Raw genomic sequence first — 19,610 nt, 5'->3', positions numbered from 1 at the left:
CCGTGACACTCAGGTGGGGTGGAAGATTGATGATGATATTATTGATATGATAACAAGGGAAAGCATAGAGTCCTCCATCTAGGCAGGAACAACGTCACGTTCCCGTATAGGCTGGGGAATGACCTATTAGAAAGCAGTGTAGGGGAAAGGGATCTGGGGTTCTTGGTGGACAACAGGAGGACCATGAGCCAGCACTGTGCCCTTGTGGTCAAGAAGGCCAATGGCATCCTGAGATGTATTAGAAGGGGGGTGGTCAGTAGGTCAGAGAGGTTCTCCTGCCCCTCTACTCATCCCTGGCAAGACCCCATCTGGAGTATTGTGTCCAGTTCTGGGCCCCTTGGTTCCAGAAGGACAGGGAACTGCTGGAGAGAGTCCAGCGTAGGGCAACAAAGATGCTGAGTGGAGTGGAGCATCTCCCTTATGAAGAAAGGCTGGGGGAGCTGGGTCTCTTTAGTTTGGAGAAGAGGAGACTAAGGGGGGACCTTAATAATGTCTGTAAGTATATAAAAGGTGAGTGCCATGAGGATGGAGCCAGGCTCTTCTTGGTGGCAAACAATGATAGGACAAGGGGTAATGGGATCAAGCTGGAACACAAGTGGTTCCACTTAAATTTGAGAATAAACTTCTCAGCGAGGGTGACGGAACACTAGACCAGACTGCCCAGGGAGATTGTGGAGTCTCCTTCCCTGCAGACATTCAAACCTGCCTGGACATGTTCCTGTGTGACCCCACTTAGGTGTTCCTGCTCTAGCAGAGGGATTGGAGTAGATGATCTTCTGAGGTCCCTTCCAATCCCAAACATACTGTGATACTGTGATATGATTGATGTGATATGATATGATATCACAGAAATACAGAATCGACTGGGTTGGAAAAGACCTCAGATATCATCAAGTCCAACCCTTGGTCCAACTCTAGTCTGTTTACTAGATCATGGCAGTAAGTGCCATGGCCAATCTCAGTTTAAAAACCTCCAGGGCCGGTGAGTCCAGCACCTCCCTGGGCAGCCATTCCAATGCTGACCACTCTCTCTGCACAGAATTGCTTTCTCATCTCCAGCCTCAATTTCCCCTGGCAGAGTTGAAGCCCATGCCCCCTTGTCCTATTGCTGACTGCCTGGGAGAAGAGCCCAATCCCCCCTGGCTAGAACTGCCCTTCAGGTCGTTCTAGCGAGTGCTGAGCTCACCTCTAAGCCTCCTCTGCTCCAGACTGAACAAGCCCAGCTCCCTCAGCCTCACCCCATGGGTCTTGTGTTCAAGTCCCTTCCCCAGTCTTGTTGCTCTTCTCTGGACCCGCTCCAGCACTTCAATCTCTTTCCTGAGCTGAGGGGCCCAGAACTGAACACAATACTCCAGGTGTGGCCTCCCCAATGCAGAGCACAGGGGAAGGATCACTGCCCTTGTCCTGCTGACCACGCTGGTTTGGATACAGGACAGGACACCATTGGCCTTCTTGGCCACCTGGGCACACTGTTGGCTCCTGTTGAGCTTCCTGTCCATCAGTCCCCCCAGGTCCCTTTCTGCCTGACTGCTCTCCAGCCACTCTGTGCCAGCCTGGAGCGCTGCAGGGGGTTGTTGTGGCCAAAGTGCAGGACCCGGCCCTTGCCCTTGTTGAACTTCATCCCATTGGAATCGGCCCATGTTTCCAGTCTGTCCAGATCCCTCTGCAGAGCCCTCCTGCCTTCCAGCAGCTCCACACTCCCTCCCAACTTGGTGTCAGCAGCAAATTTGCTGATGATGGTCTCAATCCCCTCATCTAAATCATCAATAAAGATGTTAAACAGGACTGGACCCAACACCGACCCCTGGGGACACCACTAGTGACTGGCCACCAGCTGCATGCAGCCCCATTCACCAGCACTCTCTGGGCCCGGCTCTCCAGCCAGTTCTGAACCCAGCAGAGAGTGCACTTGTCCAAATCATGGGCTACCAGCTTCTGCAGGAGTATATTATGGGAGACAGTGTCAAAGGCTCTGCTGAAGTCCAGACAGACCACATCTACAGCTTTCCTCTCATCCACCAGGTGGGTCACCTGATCATAAAAGGAGATCAGGTTGGTCAGACAGGACCTGCCCCTCCTAAACCCATGCTGGCTGGGTCTGGTTCCTTGTCCATCCTGAAGGTGCTGTGTGATTCCATTCAGGATGAGCTGTTCCATAACCCTGCCAGGCACTGAGGTCAGGCTGACAGGCCTGGAGTTGCCAGGGTCAGCTTTGCAGCCCTTTTTGTGGACTGGGGTAACATTGGCCAATTTCCAATCATATGGGACCTCCCCAGTGAGCCAGGACTGTTGGAAGATGATGGAGAGTGGCTTGGCGAGTTCTTCTGCTAGCTCCCTCACCACCCTAGGATGGATCCCATCTGGTCCCACAGACGTGTAAGGATCCAGATGGCTCAGTAAATCACCAACTATTTCCTCCTGGAATACAAGGGCTCTATATATCAGATATGATATATGATATGATATGATATGATATGATATGATATGATATGATATGATATATGATGATATGATTGATATGATTCTAACACTTGGTACCAAATGTGTTTGTACCTTCTTTCTGCTAAATATCACAGACTGAACTCCCTGTAATCCTTATCCCACTCCTAAATAATTTCAATGTCTCTTCTGTTCCTCCGGATTTTCACATTCTCCACTAAGTGAGAACTCTGGATCTGCTCCCATTGCAATGATGGCAGTGACCCAGTTCAGCCCTCCATGTCACCCCTCTGCTCCCACATCCCAGTATCACCTCGCTGCTAACAGCATCACACTGGAACCTGCTTCAGATGCTCGGCCACTCCAGCCACCAAATCCCTCTCTGAACGCTGCTCCACAGGATGCTTTTCTGTCTCTGGGTGGCATCTGTCTTGTGCCCAGTTGCATCACATCTCATTTGCCTTCAGGAGAAAGGCTTTTTTTTTTCACTAGTTAGTCAAAGCTACCAAACAATTCATCTTGTTCTCCACAGTAGCCACATCATCCAGGTTATTTATAATTCTTCTAGTTTGTGTGTCATGGACAAATGTTGTCAGTCCCTGAAGGTCTTGCTGTCCACACCATCCATGTGATCTGCTCTTGAAAAGCTTTTTCTTCCCTCTGGCTTCCATCCAAAATAAAAACATACCCAAAATAACCCAACAGCTGAGTCAGGCAGCAGGAAAACCAAAGGTACATGGGGGAGGAAGGGATGGTTCAAGTACTACTCAAAAGTGATTGACAGTTGCTGGTTTGGAATGTAAAAGAAAAAAAAAAAGAGTAATTTATTTTGTTTTTAAAAGCTTAAATACATAAAGCTGAAACTACCGCACGTGCTTGGCAGATGATCTCTACTTCATTCTACATCTTTTGCCATACAAAGCTCCCACAGCAAATCTGTGTACTGCTGTAAACATAGCAAGGAGGTGCTTTACATGTGAACTGAGAAAAGCCGCCTCAGAAACTGAAGCGGGCTGCCGTGGCAGCCAGTTTAATGTTTTGTGTTCTTCTACCACACTAAAGAAGAGCAAGAATCAGCCAAGACACATATTTTTTTCATTTTCTCTGGAAATACTCTCTCCCTCATTCCAAAATATGAGTACAAGTTTCCCTCTCCTTCCACTGAGTTTGAATGATCCAGGCACCTTCTCTACACCAGCTTGGCCATGACCCTGTGTGATAGTTAAAAATATCATTCCAGGCAGACAAAAAGTCATACCTAGAACTTCCTACCTGCTTAGATTGAGGATTCAGGTATCCTAGACAGAGGCTGGGACATCTCAAGTATGGTGCTCTCAAAGTTCTTCTGATGCTCCATCAATGATGCATTTTTTGGACTGTCATGAAGCAATATGCACAAATGAAATTCCTGCAGCGAAGACACTCAGGAGTCAAGGTGAATATTTATTTCTAAAAGAGGTTAAATTCCTTCCCCAACCCTTCCCTGCATGGCCACAGCCCTTACAACACACAAACACATGAATATTAGGACCAAGAATGAGGTGAACCTTTCAGTATCTATGCCATAACTTCCACCACCATGTTACACCTATTGAAACAAACCACACACATAAAACAAGTGGGAAAGCTGATGAGAACACCTTCTACTCTTTCGGGTGTGCTTATTTCTACAGAAATAAAGCATGAAGTACAGTAAGAGACTCCCAGGAGGCCTTAGGAAAATCAGGAAACACAGTGGGAAGAGAAGTTGTTGGTGCAAGTGGAAAACTACCTTTTTTTTTTAATCTATGTCCAAATATATTTCTATGCTCTTCTCAAGCTATGTCTGTGTTTAGGGCCCTATTCAAGTCAGAAATTTGGCACGAGGACCACCCCTTTCATAAGGTCTGATTCCTTGTGTTGCTCACCATCCTCAGCAGAACAGATTTTGCTCAATGAAAACTCTCACTGCGCTCATTCACTTGAAAAAATAGCACAATTTTCTGAAGCGCAGACCAAGAGGAGGGATATATTAATGGGAAGCCTATGGAGAATTAAGAACTTCCTTGGCTAAATAAATTATGAGACTAGGTGGAGATACTGGGTCCCAAGCCGTGCACTTTGAAGGGGTGCCCGTACAAAAGTGGTGAATTGCTTACGGCACAGGAGAGCAATGAGAGAGGCAAAATTGGGGAGGAGAGATAGACTGGGGCTTGTGGCCCTCAGGATATCATGCCACAGGAGGAGAAGGGTCTCTCTGGCCCTGAAGGCTATCACAGTATGGGTTGATGTGCTCGTGCTTGTGACAGATGCTTTCTTTTGGACCAATTTAACCCCAGTATCAATCCAGGCTGGGGATGGAGGGATGGAGAGCAGCCCCCAGGAGAAGGACTTGGGGGTGCTGGGGGTGAAAGATTGGCCATGAGCCGGCAACGTGCGCTTGCAGCCCAGAAATCCACCCGTGTCCTGGGCTGCATCCCCAGCAGCGTGAGCAGCAGGGGGAGGGAGGGGATTCTGCCCCTCTGCTCCGCTCTGGTGAGACCCCCCTGCAGTGCTGGTCCAGCTCTGGGTCCTCAGCACAGGACACACATGGAGCTGCTGGAGAGGGGCCAGAGGAGCCCCAGGAATGATGCGAGGCTGGAACAGCTCTGCTGGGAGGACAGGCTGAGAGAGCTGGGGTGTTCAGCTGGAGAAGAGAAGCTCCGGGGAGACCTCAGTGCAGCCTTTCTGGACTTAGAAGGGGTCTGTAAGAAAGATGGGGACAGACTTCTGAGCAGAGCCTGTTGTGATAGGACAAGAGTTGATGGTTTTAAACTAAAGAAGGGAAGATTCAGACCAGACATAAGGAAGAAATTGTTGCCCTGAGGGTGGTGAGAGCCTGGCCCAGGTTGGCCAGAGAGGTGGTGGCTGAACCATCCCTGGAGACATCCCAGGCCAGGCTGGACGGGGCTCTGAGCAACCTGAGCTGCTGAAGATGTCCCTGCTCATGGCAGGGGTGGCACTGGATGAGCTTGGAAGATCCCTTCCAACCCAAACTGTTCTATGATTCCATGAACTAACTGAAGGAGAGGTGCCAGTTTCTCCTGTAATCACCAATTCCATTAAAGACACAACTGTGGATGCAGTTTGATTGCAAATAAAATTACCTTCTACCAGCATTAATTTCCTTTTGTATCCTCAAGGGAATAATCTATATCAGCACTGAACCTCCTTTTTATTGCTTAAATGACACATTGTGCTGCTCATGATCTGATAAAAGGTCTAACCCACATTCACAGACCTTAAAGAGAATGAGGCTTAGAACTTGCAAGTAGTGCACACTGAAATGGCCACCATAGCCCTGAGACTTTCCAGATGTGACCATGAGGAGCACAGGGTATGATTCGTGTTATGAAACACCTTTGCTCATCACTTGGACAAAGAAAGAGCATACATTTCCTAAGGGAACAGATATCAGCATACTCTGGTTACAGCCAGTTTTGGTTCTTCAGCAGGGACTTCTTTTTGCCACATTTTACGGGTGAGCTTGATACCATCACAAAGAAGAGGTGAACTTCTCAGAGATGACAGAAAACAGAGGTACTAAAGACGACCAGATAAAAAACAGCTGTATGGGGAAAACAGGCAAAACCAGAAGGTTTAAGAGGATTAAAATGCCCTGAAAATGGAAGTATCTGGGACAGTGGACATAGTCGTTTCCTCTACTTCAAGAAGAAGTCATCATTGGGGTGAGGAAAGGAAGATGCAGAGAACACAGCAGCCAGCCAGCAGCCTGCAGTAGAGGAGTGCACCCTAAAATGTACATGTAATGGGAGTTTTTAAGAGATCCCACTCTACATTTGACAACAACTAAATCCCTAATCGAACAACATGAACAGTTACAAGGACCCACCAGAAATCACCAGTTCCAATCATGGACTAAAGACCCTGACACCAAAGGCTATGACTATTCTACCCAAATTCAATGTGCTCAGGACCTTTTCTATACCTGAGACCAAATGGCTTGGTGCAATATGGTCTGTGTAATCAAATGCCCTCCAAATCAGCTGTACATTCAGGTTCTTAGGGACCCTGTATCAAATCTGTTAAATATTCAATTTATTTTAATACTTGCTAGCATACTCCAGAGCCAAAATGAGGCAGATGTGATTTTATGGCTACCATGCCTCAGATCTTCATGCTTGATTCCTACACGTTAATATTCCCCTACCTCTGCCTCTCTGAAGAAAGAACTCTTGGCTACACAAATAAGTTGTCATGGTGTTCACAAAGACACTTTAGGGGAATAGCCCTCATACAGCATGTGCAGAATGGACTATTTAACCAGGGTTTTGGGGATTTGGTAGAGAAATTTTCTTGGGATATCAGCTTTGAAGTCTCAATCTCAGCTCTCCACTGCAACGGGACTAGCTGTTCATGGACATTAATGGACACCTAGTTCACCACCATGGTTTGACAGAGTTCTACTGAGTTAAATAGTCATATTTCTGGTAGCTTTAGCTAAAGAATTGGATCCTGTAATTATAAGTGTTACTGCAGCAGTCTTGGGCACCAGAAAGCACCAAATACTTGTTCTTGCAGGACAGCAAGCCCCTGTTGCCAACATAGAAGAAAACTGTAATATGCAGCCAGATAAACCTAAGTAAAAGTCAAATTTAGTAGTTCCAAGGGCTGCAAGGATGCTTGTATCCTACTATGGCAAGCTCTGCGATGCAGCTTCACACAGCCCAGCACCTTTCCATCCTCTGACCTAGATCAAAATCAAACCCATTTGCATCAGGAGGCCGGGAAAAACAAAATAGAGGCTGCTCAGGGGCTGGTTGGAGAAGATCTTCTTCAGTGGCTTGTATTGCCCTTCCCCACACAAAGGTGAAATGTCTGTCCATGCTTTGGGTGGCCAGTGTCTCAAGGGAGGGCTCTAGGGGGGAGGTGGATGCAGCTGGAGCCCCACGGTCATCTGTTCATGCGCTGCAGGATGGTGACGCAGCCGTGGTAACTGGTGCAGCGTTGCAGCGGCGGCTGCTGCTCCACATCCCCCGTCACCGGGTCGAAAGTGAACGCTTTGTCCGTGCCTTCCCCGTTCTCGTCTCGGCCACCCAGGATGTAGATCTTCCCTCCACACACCGTCAGGCCACAGCTCTCCTAGAAAACAGAAGAAAAGCCCTAGAGCTGAGGAGCAAACTCCAGCTTTAGTAATTGGGGTTGAGCAAGGGGGTCAGCCATTGCAATGGGATCAATTCTCACCTGCCCAGCAGAAGGGAGTGAAAGTAAATAAGTGATGTTTGGCTCCTAGTGTGCTGAAATCTTACCATTTCAGTAAGAGTCTAGGCTTTTGAAATGGCTCAAGTGAGTGGTGACAGGACTTTGCTGTTTCTGGCAGAACCCCAGGCACAGCATGGACTCACAAGCACCCCAAGAGCCTGGGAACCCAGCCAGCACCTGCCTGTGAAAGACACATATAAGTGTGCACTGACATGGGTATTTTTATTTGGATCCAGCTGAGGTACAGGCTGAGAGAGCTGTGGTTGTTCAGCCTGGAGAAGGTTCCAGGGAGATCTTATTGCAACCATTCCATAATTAAAACGGGCGGATAAGAAAGATGGGGACAGACTTCTAGCAGGATCTGTTGTGATAGTACAAGGTGTGATGGTTTTAAACTCAAATAGCAGAGATTCAGGCCAGACGTGAGGAAGAAACTGCTGGCCCTAAGGGTGGTTAGAGCCTGGCCCAGGTTGGCCAGAGAGGTGGTGGCTGAACCATCCCTGGAGACATCCCAGGCCAGGCTGGACGGGGCTCTGAGCAACCTGAGCTGGTGAAGATGTCCCTGCTCATGGCAGGGGGCTGGACCAGATGAGTTTTGAAGGTCCCTTCCAACCCAAACTATTCTATGTGTCCTATCGTTCTTCTTCACTATGCACAGTTCACATGGCTTTGGAGTGAAAAGCTGGGGTGACACTAAATGAAGATACAAAACCACCACCATTTCCAGCCAGACTAGAGACAGTACAACACTCACTATGAAACGCATAGTGTGGAGAACAGGTCCTCAACACCGATATTTTCACCCTGCAAATTCACTCTTCCAGCATCCATAGCTAGCATAGACTCAGTCTCAATAAGAAAACTTGGGTTTGCTGTGGGTGATATGTCCTCCAAACGGTATGGACACTGATGGTGAGTATGTATATGTCTGAGTTGCTCTGCAGAGGTCACGTTCACATGCTCAGAGCAAAACCAATAGTGTATTTTCTGTGCCTTCAATCTCAGCAAAACACAAATGGCTGCATCTATTCTAGACAAGGAAAGCTCAGAGCTGCTTTCTCAAAGCTCTTCCTTACCAGAGGTCCAGGCAGGGTGGCCACTTCTCGCCAGCTGTCTTTCCTTGGATCGTAGCTGAAGATTTTACTGAGAAGTCCACCTACAACATAAATGATGTTGTCCAAGCAGACGGCACTGATGCACCTCTGGTAAAAAGGGGTGGGAGACAAGAGCGTCCACTTGTTGTCCTCTGGGTCATAGCACTGGACCTGGGAGGAGAAATGCAGCTATGGGAACATGGAGTTACCTCATCTCCTTGCTTGTATGAAGCTACCACTGACTAGAAGTAGAAGAGCATGGGGACAGCAACATGGATGGGATCTTCTACACCCAGAGACCACTGCAGTGAGCAAAGGGACGAGGGGTTCTAGCATTCTGGGTTGTAGATGACCCATCCCTGGAGACTCAAGGCCAGGCTGGACAACCTGATCTGGGTGAAGATGAACCTGCTGATGGCAGGGGATTGGACTAAATGAGCTTCCAAACCAAACTTTTCTATGATTCTATGATTCCCTCTTCCATTCAAGTCTCCCAGACAAACAACAAGCCCCCGAGACGGCTGGGCACAGACAGAGCACAGTTAAGTGTTCAGAGATTGAGTTGAGAAACACTGTTGGCTCTTCCTGCAGCTCAAGAGACCAGAAGCATCATGTCTGGTTTGCAGAGGTCTCCTTCAAGCAGCTACTGCTATTGCTACTTAACTGAAGCGAATGTCCACATGATTTGAGGTTTGTTCTTGTGGTGCCTCAGGGCTGACTAAGAACAGGGATCTGTCAGGCTCAGCACATCACAGGATGCTTCAGAGTAGAACCTGCTCTACTGTAATCACAACAGATGTGCTGTCAAATCATGAGACCTTCCCTGTCTGGTCCCCAAGACTCATTGGCTTCCAATGAAATGTATGAATTTTCATCTAATTATAAGGGAGCCTTCATTAGTCTCAAAAAACAAACAAACAAATAAACAACAACAAAAATAAAGGCTCCCTTGTAGCTTAAGGAAAACTCAATTTCAGGGATTTTAGGACTTAAAAGGGGCCAAGAAGAAAGATGGGGACAGACTTTTGAGGGCCCTTTGTGATAGTACGAGGGGTGATGGTTTGAAACTAAAGGAGGGAGATTCAGGCCAGGCATGAGGAAGAAATTCTTGCCCTGAGTGTGGTGTGAGCCTGGCCCAGGTTGGCCAGAGAGGTGGTGGATGAACCATCCCTGGAGACATCCCAGGCCAGGCTGGACGGGGCTCTGAGCAACCTGAGCTGGTGAAGATGTCCCTGCTCATGGCAGTGGTGGCACTGGGATGAGCTTGGAAGGTCCCTTCCAACCCAAACTATTCTATGATTCTATTTCCCTCCATGTTCCCTAGCAAATCTTGGTTTTTAGGTCTCCATCCATTCTTGATGCCCCAGCAATACCTTGTCAGTGTTAGCGGTGTCATCCACGGCACCGCCAAGGACATAGAGCTTGTTCAGGCAGGAGACCACAGCCGCCGAGCTCACAGCTTGAGGCAGGGGGGCCAAGGTTGACCAGCTGTTGGAGAAGGTGTCATAGCACTCCACACTGGAGAGGCGGTAAAAACCATCAAAGCCTCCCACAGCATAGATCTGCCACAAAAGGAGCAAAGCAAGATGATTAGAAACTCCGAGAGTCACCTAATGGGTTATGTTACTACCACAAACAAGAGGGGTGGACAGGGCTTGGCCAGAAGGACAGACATCAAGCCACGGTAGATCCTTGGTGTTGAACTAGATGACCTTTAAATGTCCCTTCCAACCCAAACTGTTCTATGATTCTATGAAACACCCCACCCTGTAGGTGTTTCATCCAAAGACTTAACTCAGCCATCTGCAGAAGTCTTGCACCACCCCATGGTAGACCTTTTTGCCACAACTTCATTTGTGGCTCCTTCAGGTGGCAACCCACATCCAACTTAAAGCAATGCCATCTCGGTTATGTCCTAGTTGTTTTCCCATCAAAACCATCTCTAAATTACCCAGAGGACAAACACACACTGACAGTTTCTTATTGTACTGGGCAGCAGGAGAAGTGGGGGACAGCGCTCTACATGGCTTCTTCCAAAATTCAAGCCATTGCCTACCTTGCCCTGAAGTGTTGCCATTTTGTGCCTCCATCGGCCCTTCTGTAGACAAGCAACCTTGATCCAGACGTTCAACTGGGAGCTCAGCATCCAAACATCATTGCTGCTGATGTGTCCTCCTGAAAAGCAGAGGGATGGAGAGTTGGTGTGGTCCCAACGACAGAACCATCACCTTGTTACACAATATCGCAGAGTTCCTCCATGCAATGGAACAACTTAGGCCAGAATGTGGTTGTTGGCTTATGGCCACATAAACTCAGCTTCCCAAGGGAGTTACCCTCTGGACTTCAATGCACTTATTACACTGCTCCATCCCTTATACAGAACTCATCTGATGGGACACGTATTTTAAGCGAGGGACAGGTTTTATGAAACCGTATCTGACAGCACACACCAAAATCAGCTCACTCCACAGCAGAACCCTCTTGACAGAAGCTCTGATAAGCAGGAGGGAAAGGTTCTATAATATTACCATCCTCCCCCAAAGGTGAAATTTTTCCTCAGCACAGCAAAATCCAAATCACTTAAGGATAAATTTCATCAAGAAGTGACCTTGCTCCAAAGCTGTGATACATGAGTCCTAGTGAATAGACCTAAGGAGCAGCTGCCCAAGCAGAGGTTCTGATGTTCTTTGCAATGAGGAAGGGACCATCTGGTCCAGGGTATCTCACCTGATATGTATACATCGTTCTTTAGTGTGCAGGCAGCAAACTCTGACTTGGTGTAGCCAGGCACGCTGGAGAGGGCTGTCCACTGCCTGCTCTTCGGGTGGTAAAGGTCTGTGAAGGGCAGCTTCAGAAGGCCTTTCTTATCACAGCCCCCAATGATGATGATGACTTCTGCCAGCTCCATGAACCTAGACCATGAAAGGCATGGTTAAGTCCCCAGACCACACTGCTCCTTTCCATTACCCCTCCCATCATATCTATAATAGGCCATTGGTGGCACAGTCCATTAGATAGATCAAGGTCCTCTCCTGCATCAACTACTGATTTTCTGGGCAAATAATTTCACCTCTGCACCCTCCCTTTTGTCTGCACTATCAAATCAAAGGCACCTCCCAGCTTGGGTGGGAAGGGGTCTAAACTGCATAGGCAAAGAAAATCATAGAATCATTTTAGTGGAAAAGACCCTCAAGATCTATTCCAACTGTTAATCCAACCTTGGCACTAACCCATGTCACTGAGAACATCATCTCCACATCTGTTCAACCCCCTCCAGGGATGGTGACTCCAGCACTGCCCTGGGCAGCCTGTTCCAATGCCCCACAGCCCTTTGGGGAAGAAATTGTTCCCCACATCCAACCTCAACCTCCCCTGGCGCAACTTGAGGCCGTTTCCTCTGCTCCTGGCGCTTGTTCCTGGGGAGCAGAGCCCGACCCCCCCGGCTCCAAGCTCCTTTCAGGCAGTTCAGAGATCAGAAGGTCTCCCCTCAGCTCCTGTTCTCCAGCTGAACCCCCCAGGTCCCTCAGCCGCTCCCATCACACTTGTGCTCCAGCCCCTTCCCCAGCTCCCTTCCCTTCTCTCAACTCGCTCCAGCACCTCAGGGACTTTCTTGGCGTGAGGACCTTGTAGTGGGAATGACCTTTAAAAGTCCTTTGTGAGATTGCCTCCTGCCACTCACCCTCCCCCTTTCAGCACAATCAAACCCAATCCTCAGGCACAGCCACGAGTGTGCAAAGCCGTTCTTGGCATCCCGCCTGCAACAAGCTCTCTGCCTGGAGAGAGAAGTGTTTCCAGGAAATCTGTCTCTCTCTCCAGCCCTAATAGCAGTGAGCAGATGAGACAGGCAGCAGGAAAGTCCTGCCAGCCATCAGGCAAGAGAGGAACGGCTCTGCAGGAGGGGAGAGGAAGGAGCAAGTGAAAAAGAATTTGAAAGACTTGGGCGAAAGTTCCTGAGGCCTGAGACAACTTGGTTAAGACCAAAGCTATGTAAGGACAGAGGTAAAATGTGGATGCTGAGGGGTGGCGTTTATGCCCAGTGAATTTTAGGTATTTATCTTTTCAGTTGGAAGAGACCCTCAGGATCATCGAGTCCAGCCATAACCTAACCTAACTCCAGCACTAAACCATGTCCCTAAGAACCTAGTCTAAATGCCTTTAAATCCCTTCAGGGATGGTGACTCCACCACTGCCCTGGGCAGCCTGTTCCAATGTTTCTTTTCCAAGAAGAATTTTTTCCTAATATCCAATCTTAAACCTCCTCATGTGCAACTTGAGACCATTTTATTTTGTCCTATCAATTTCTACTTGGGAGAAGAGATCAACCCCCTCCATGCTATAACCTCCTTTCAGGTAGTTATAGACAGCAAGAAGGTCTCCCTTCAGACCCTTTTTCTCGAGACTGAACCCCCCTGTTCCCTCACCTGGTCCTCCTGAGACTTGTGCTCCAGGCCCCTCACCAGCTACGTCACCTCCTCTTCACTCTCTCTAGTATTTTAATGTCCTTCTTATGATGAGGGGTCCAAAACTGACCCCAGGATTCAAGGTGTGGCCTCAACAGCGCTGAACACAGTGACACAATCATTTCCTTAGTCCTACTGGCCACACTATTCCTGATACAAGCCAGGATGCTGTTGGCCTTTTTGGCCACCTGGGCACACTGATGGCTCATTTGCATCCTTGAGGAGGTCACCACAGAACTTGTTATTGAGCAGTTCCATGTATTATGGTCCATTGTGGTATTCAGCACAGAGATGATGTGGCAAATGATCTCTGCCACCTGACACAATGCTCTAAATGCCAGGCTGAGACTTAGAACCGTTGAATCATTTTGGTTGGAAAAGATCGTCAATGTTATTGTGTTCAACCATTAACCCAGCCCTGGCACTAACCCATGTCCCTGAGTATCTCATCTCCACATCTTTTCCACCCCTCCAGGGATGGTGACTCCACCACTGCCCTGGGCAGCCTGTTCCAAAGCCCCACAACCCTTTCTAGTAAGAAATTGTTCCTAATATCCACCTGAGATGTACTGGGCAACCTCCATCTTTCTGCCCAGGATACTGCACCAGGCAGCCAGAAAACTTGTTCTCCTTGGGACAAAGAGAAGGAGAGAACAAGAACCTGTCCCTGCAGCCCCACAGTCATGGATCTCATCTGGAAAAGGATGGTGAGCCTTGCAAACCAACCCTGATATGGCAACCCACCCCAGACCAGAGATGCCCATCAGCACTCTTACCCAGCACACCCTTATATGGGACCATGAACAAACAGCAGAGGTTTAAAATGTGGTGGGTCAAACCCAAATTTCAGTCATAAAAAAGGTACAGGATTCCACCCACACCCTCCCCTAGAAATTGCTTTTTCTCAGTGTCCTCTTTACACTGCAAGTTGCCTGGAACAGCGTCTCTTTATCTTCTTGCTGTTCATCAGTAAATCAAAGGAAAGAAAACAAAAATAAAAAAGGAGGCTGCCCGGGTAGCCACCTTGCCTACAACTGCTTTCTTTTATTTTTTTTCCCCTGGACATTAATTTCTGACCCCACCACAATGTCTTTGAGCTGGGTATCATGCTGATGTCCAGGAGGACTGAGTGGTCCAAGCCTTTCTGCTAACAGAGAGCTTGGAGAAGGTAAGAGAGAGACCAAGAGAGATGTAATGAGAGCAGTCCAGTGATAGAGGTGGGAATGGAAAACAGATCTCAACCCAGTGGTCTACTCATTGGTAAAAACAAAAATAAAGAGCTCCAAACATCCCTTTTTGCCCGTAGTCTGGACATATATCTGGATAGCATCATGGCACACCCAAACTACTTGCTAACAACAACAAAAACGTGTCATACGCATTAGTATATATTTCAAAGGAATACTTTAAGCCAGGCAGACATCTCCAAGGTCTAAAGAAAAAACAACCCAAGAATGTCCCTCAAATTTCCATCAACTTAGGCCATGAAGGTCTAGGGAAGAAGACAATGTGTTTTACCTTCTTGGCCTTGATCGCAAAGAGCTGACCTCATTCCCGAGGATGTAATACTTGCGGGCCTCATGCAGTAGAGGAATGCACTCCTTTGAGTCCTGGATGAGTTCATCCATTTCCACCTTCTCCAGGAAGTAAGTGGGGTCGAGCAGGGGCAGACGCACATGCTCAAGAAGGTCCTTCAAGGCTCCCTTCCTGGCAGGTACGTCGTGCCGTACCCAGCGCATGACTGCTTCAAAGACGACCTCCTCCTTGGGGACCACCAGCTGCTCGTCAGACAGGTATTCAACCAGCTCCTTCATACCCATCTCCAGGAACTCTTCGTGACATGACACCTCCACAAAACACTCCAGCATGAACCTCTTGCTCTTTTCTGTCAGGGACGTGATGGAAAATGAATCGGCAAATTTCATGATACCCAAACAATTGCAGGGGTGAAGTTGACCTTCAAGGAAGGTGACACAAGCATCTCTGAGCTTGGAGATCTGCAGCAAGTCAGACAGTTCCAAGATGCCTTCAACATTGTCCTCCTGAATTATGATGTTCCCCCCATACATATAGTCAAGAAGGAGAGACATGCTGGAAGCAGAAATCTTCTGGATATTAATGATATCCTGGTGGCCTTCTTTGAGATCACCACCAAACATGGCCCTGAAATACGTGCTGTTGGCTGACAAAGTGGCACGGTGGCAGGGAAATTCTTGTCCATCAATTAACAGCACCACATCTGTGAAGATGCCGCTCTGCCGGTAGGAGTTTAGTGTCTGGAGGATCTGCTCAGCATGGCAGGACCCACTGCAGAGCTTCATGTGCAGCTTTTCTTTGCTTGGGTCCCGTGTCACGTTTTCCAGGCTGCTTGTCCTGAAACTTGATTCTTCTTTCATCATTCGATGCATCCTTGTTAGGAAGCAGTGAAGGAGACAAGAGAACAGCATGCTGTTAAAATATCTGACTGAAATGTCCAACACTGTCACGATTACTGCATCTTTCTTGGTGCCATGAAGAAGTACAGATTCTAGAAAAAAATATAGTCAGACTCTGCCCTTTCATCCTCACACATGGCTCACACTCAGTAACCAACGTTTCCTCCAAACCACAGTGCAGTGATGGGCACTAGAATATTCCTCATCCAACCTCATCTCAGTAGACCAACTCCTTCTGCTTTCAGATGTTTCTTCTAAGACTGTTGCCTTTCCCAATCTATGCTGTACTAACACCTCAACACCCTTTCCTTTCTTTCTAACATCCTGTAGCTCTCATTAACTGTTTTCCCCATCCTACCATCATGAGCCATCTCAGTCAACAATGTGCCCTTGTGGCCAAGAAGGCCGATGGTACCTGGGGTGTATGAGGAAGAGTGTGATCAGCAGGTCGAGGGAGGTTGTTCCTCGCCCTCTGCTCTGCCCTGGTGATGCCACATCTGGAGTTCTGCATCCAGTTCCAGGCTCCCCAGTTTAAGAAGGACAGGAAACTACTGGAAGGAGTCCAGCAGTGGGCTACAAAGATGATTAGGGGACTAAAGCAATTTACTTATGAGGAAAGGCTGAGAGAGCTGGGACTGTTCAGTTTGGAGAAGAGAAGCTGAGAGGGATCTTATCAAGGCTGATAAATATCTCAGGGGTGGGTGTCAAGAGAATGGACCAGACTCTGTTTAGTGATGCTCAATGACAGGATGAGGGGGAATGGGCACAGACTGAAACACAGGAGGTTCCATCTGAATATGAGGAGAAACTTCTTTACTGTGAGGTGCCAGAGCCTGGCCCAGGCTGCCCGGAGTGCGTGTGGAGTCTCCTTCTCTGGAGACATTCAAACCCACCTGGACACCTTCCTGTGTGATCTGCTCTGGTGACCCTGTATTAGCAGGTGGCTTGGTCTGGATGATCTCCAGAGGTCCCTTCAACCCCAACCAGTCTGTGACTCTGTGTCTGACCACAGACTCCAAAGGTACTCAGATTCTCCCATATTCCAGACGACACCTCCTGGCTGCACCTGCACCAGGATAACCATGTGTAGGACAACTAAATATAGCCCTGAGGGTCCTCACCCCGCTACCCTGAGAAAGTGTCGCCATACCTTTTGTGCCTTCAGAATCCCCCAGCAATGAGGAAAACACCTTTGCCCACGCACAGTGAAGCTGCAGAGACCTCAAGAGCTGTGAAGCAGTGTGACAACCCCTAACTAAACACCCAGGAAATCATGTGGGAGGGGGTGAAGGTTCTAAATGCCCCAAACACCACCGATGGCAACTGCTGTTACTCAGTTCAAAGCGTTTTAAAGAAGTTAGAGCAAAGGTAGCTCTCTAGAGATGCCTTTGCAAAGAGCACGGCTGGCTCCACGTTTCACCAACAGGCCAAGAGAGAAAAACACACCTACATCTCCACCTCTCTGCCTGATCCATACAGGTTTCTGAGCCATCAGGGTCACACACCGCTCTGTGCTGGGAAGAAATGGCTCAAGCCATCTTACAAAGAGACACCCCCTCCTCCCTCCCCAATTAATCCAAACGCCAGCTCACATCCCTCCTGTCTACCCATGAGACAAATGCTGCCAATACGAAAAAAAAAGAGGTTTTCCCCATTGCCCTCACCCATGCGCGTTCCTCCTGCTCACCCTCTCCATCCAAGTAGCAAATGCTGCATTTTTATTTTTATTTTATTTTTCCAAGCCTCCCCAGCTGCTAGCGCAAGAAGTCCAAGGTTACCTGGCCCACAGGTTGTCTTCTCTAGGTGGGACTCGGAAAAGCTCCCATCCACGTCGGGACTCGGTGCGGAGACAGGTCCCCTCCGCAGAGCACGCTCAGCCCTTCTGCTGCAATGCTTGGGGAAGCACAAAAGCATCCCCTTTATCCTCATTGCCAGAGAGGTGGAGGGGGGGGAAATTTGCTTTTGTTTCTCGTGAATGACATGCCAGAAAGCTACAGGGCATTAGCCACGCAGCTGTCAATAACAGCCAGCCAGGGAGGAGCCAGGACCCAGGGAAAAACCCATTGTAGCCCAGGGAAAATATATCACACCAGGGCAGCTTAAGGGGAACGAGCCATCTGGAGAGCAAATTGAGGTCCAGGTGGAACGATTCATTTGATAGAGACTCCGTCTCGCTGGAAACCACACTAAAGCTGATAAATAAAATACGGCTTTGTGAGCGAAAAAGATGCCTGGAGCAGGAACGGATTGGGTCAGGGAGGAGCTGCGGTTCCCCTCATTAACGAGTGATAATTAGGTAATTAAGTCCTTGAGGATGATAGGGACAGAAGGGGAGGTTTGTCCTGTGTGGCTTTCTGCACCCTCCCCTCTAACTTGATCCCAGTTGTTGGCTGAATTTTTAAATGCTCAGAGATTAAAGCAGCTCCGTGAAGAAACCCTTGTGCTGAAAACTGTGAAACCCCCATCATGCGATGCAGCCAGCCTTCCCTCCCCTGCCCAGCATCACTTCGAACAACTTGTGTTATTTCACGCTACACAGAAGAGAAATATTAATAATAACCAATCCCTGCATGTTGTTATCCCAGTGAAATCGCTTTTCTGTAGGGCACCACTGCTGCTTTTGCTGGCTGGCTGCTTTCTGCTCCTCTCCCACTGCTGGGGTGCAGGGCACAAGCTGGCATCTTGCTTGCTCCCAGCATTTGCATATGAATCACTGCTAACCTGGAAGGGACTGTGGTTTCCCAGCCTGTGCAATGGGCTGGGAGGGTTGGGGGATTTGCTCTTAGAACCTTCCACCCTGATAGAGTTGGCACTACCAGGCTGCACCAACCAGGGGTGTGACCATGTCTGGGCACGGAGATAATTTTTCCTGAAGATATTTTTCCTAATATCCGATCTAAACCTTCCATGGCTGCAAAGTTGCACCAGAAGAGGTTTAGGTTGGATATTAGGAAAAAATTCTTCTTTGAAAGGCCTGTGGGGCATTGGAACAGGCTGCCCAGGGCAGTGGTGGAGTCACCATCCCTGGAGGGGTTGAACAGACACATAAATGAGGTTCTCAGGGACATGGGGTAGTGCCAGGGATGCGTTAACCGTTGAACTTGATGATCTTGGGGGTCTTTTCCAACCAAAATGATTCTATGATTCTATAACTGGTAGTGAGTCATCAGTCCAAGTGGCAGCACAGCACTGATCCTGCCCTGTGGGACACAGCAAAAAGATCTCCAAAGTGTTGGAAACTCTTCAGCAAGCTTGCAAAGCTGTCATCTCCTCACAGCCATAAAGCATGGGGTTACCAACCTGCTCACAACCAAACCCCAGCTTTAAGCAGTGTGTGCAGACACAGAGGTGGGAGGGAACAGCTACTACGAGTTGTAAACACGCAAAGTGACCACAATGAGAAGGCTTTGCAGGGGGCAGCTGTCCCTGTGCCCACGTCAAGCCTCCCATTGAGATTTCTTCAGCCAATCTGCACTTGGCCCTGGATTTCCCCATGTGATGCCACCATGCCTCAAAGTGGCTATCGCTGTGCTACAAGCCATGCTTGTGTCCTTTTTGCTTGAAACAGAGAACATGAAATATGCAAGAGAGCTCCAGGACATGAGGGTGTTTGAAAGGTGTTGTCTGCTAGGTGGAACAGAAGGAAGGACACCTTATGCAGAGGCAGGAGCTCAACCTCTCCTTCGATCCCAGTGCCCTGGGTTGTAGAGTCAGACAATAATTTGGTTTGGAAGAGACCTTCAAAGCTCATCCAGTGCCACCCCTGCCATGAGCAGGGACATCTTCACCAGCTCAGGTTGCTCAGAGCCCCGTCCAGCCTGGCCTGGGATGTCTCCAGGGATGGTTCAGCCACCACCTCTCTGGCCAACCTGGGCCAGGTTCTCACCACCCTCAACATAAAACATTTCTTCCCTATGTCTGGCCTGAATCTCCCCTCTAGT

At 48.6% G+C, this 19,610-nt stretch overlaps 1 protein-coding gene across 2 annotated transcripts; it reads right to left on the bottom strand.

Annotated features, from left to right (window-relative positions):
* Positions 1-3,862: 3,862 nt before the first annotated feature.
* Positions 3,863-17,474, bottom strand: KLHL35 (kelch like family member 35). 2 transcript variants are annotated; one of them, XM_071814527.1, is made up of 7 exons: positions 17,448-17,474; positions 14,753-15,643; positions 11,502-11,686; positions 10,831-10,949; positions 10,148-10,336; positions 8,757-8,963; positions 3,863-7,560 (listed from the first exon to the last, which is right to left on the bottom strand). In XM_071814527.1, exons 2-7 carry the CDS (start codon positions 15,640-15,642, stop codon positions 7,372-7,374), a joined length of 1,779 nt encoding a protein of 592 aa, XP_071670628.1. In that variant the 5' UTR covers position 15,643; positions 17,448-17,474; the 3' UTR covers positions 3,863-7,371. The 2 variants fall into 2 exon arrangements, with proteins under 2 accessions (XP_071670628.1, XP_065707831.2); XM_065851759.2 differs by having other exon boundaries at positions 8,757-8,945.
* Positions 17,475-19,610: the final 2,136 nt, after the last annotated feature.

Source organism: Patagioenas fasciata, chromosome 1 (assembly GCF_037038585.1).
Source record: "Patagioenas fasciata isolate bPatFas1 chromosome 1, bPatFas1.hap1, whole genome shotgun sequence".
Classification (NCBI taxonomy): Eukaryota; Metazoa; Chordata; class Aves; order Columbiformes; family Columbidae; genus Patagioenas; species Patagioenas fasciata.
Note: the sequence above shows the minus strand (reverse complement) of the source record. Positions and strands in the feature narration are given on the sequence as shown.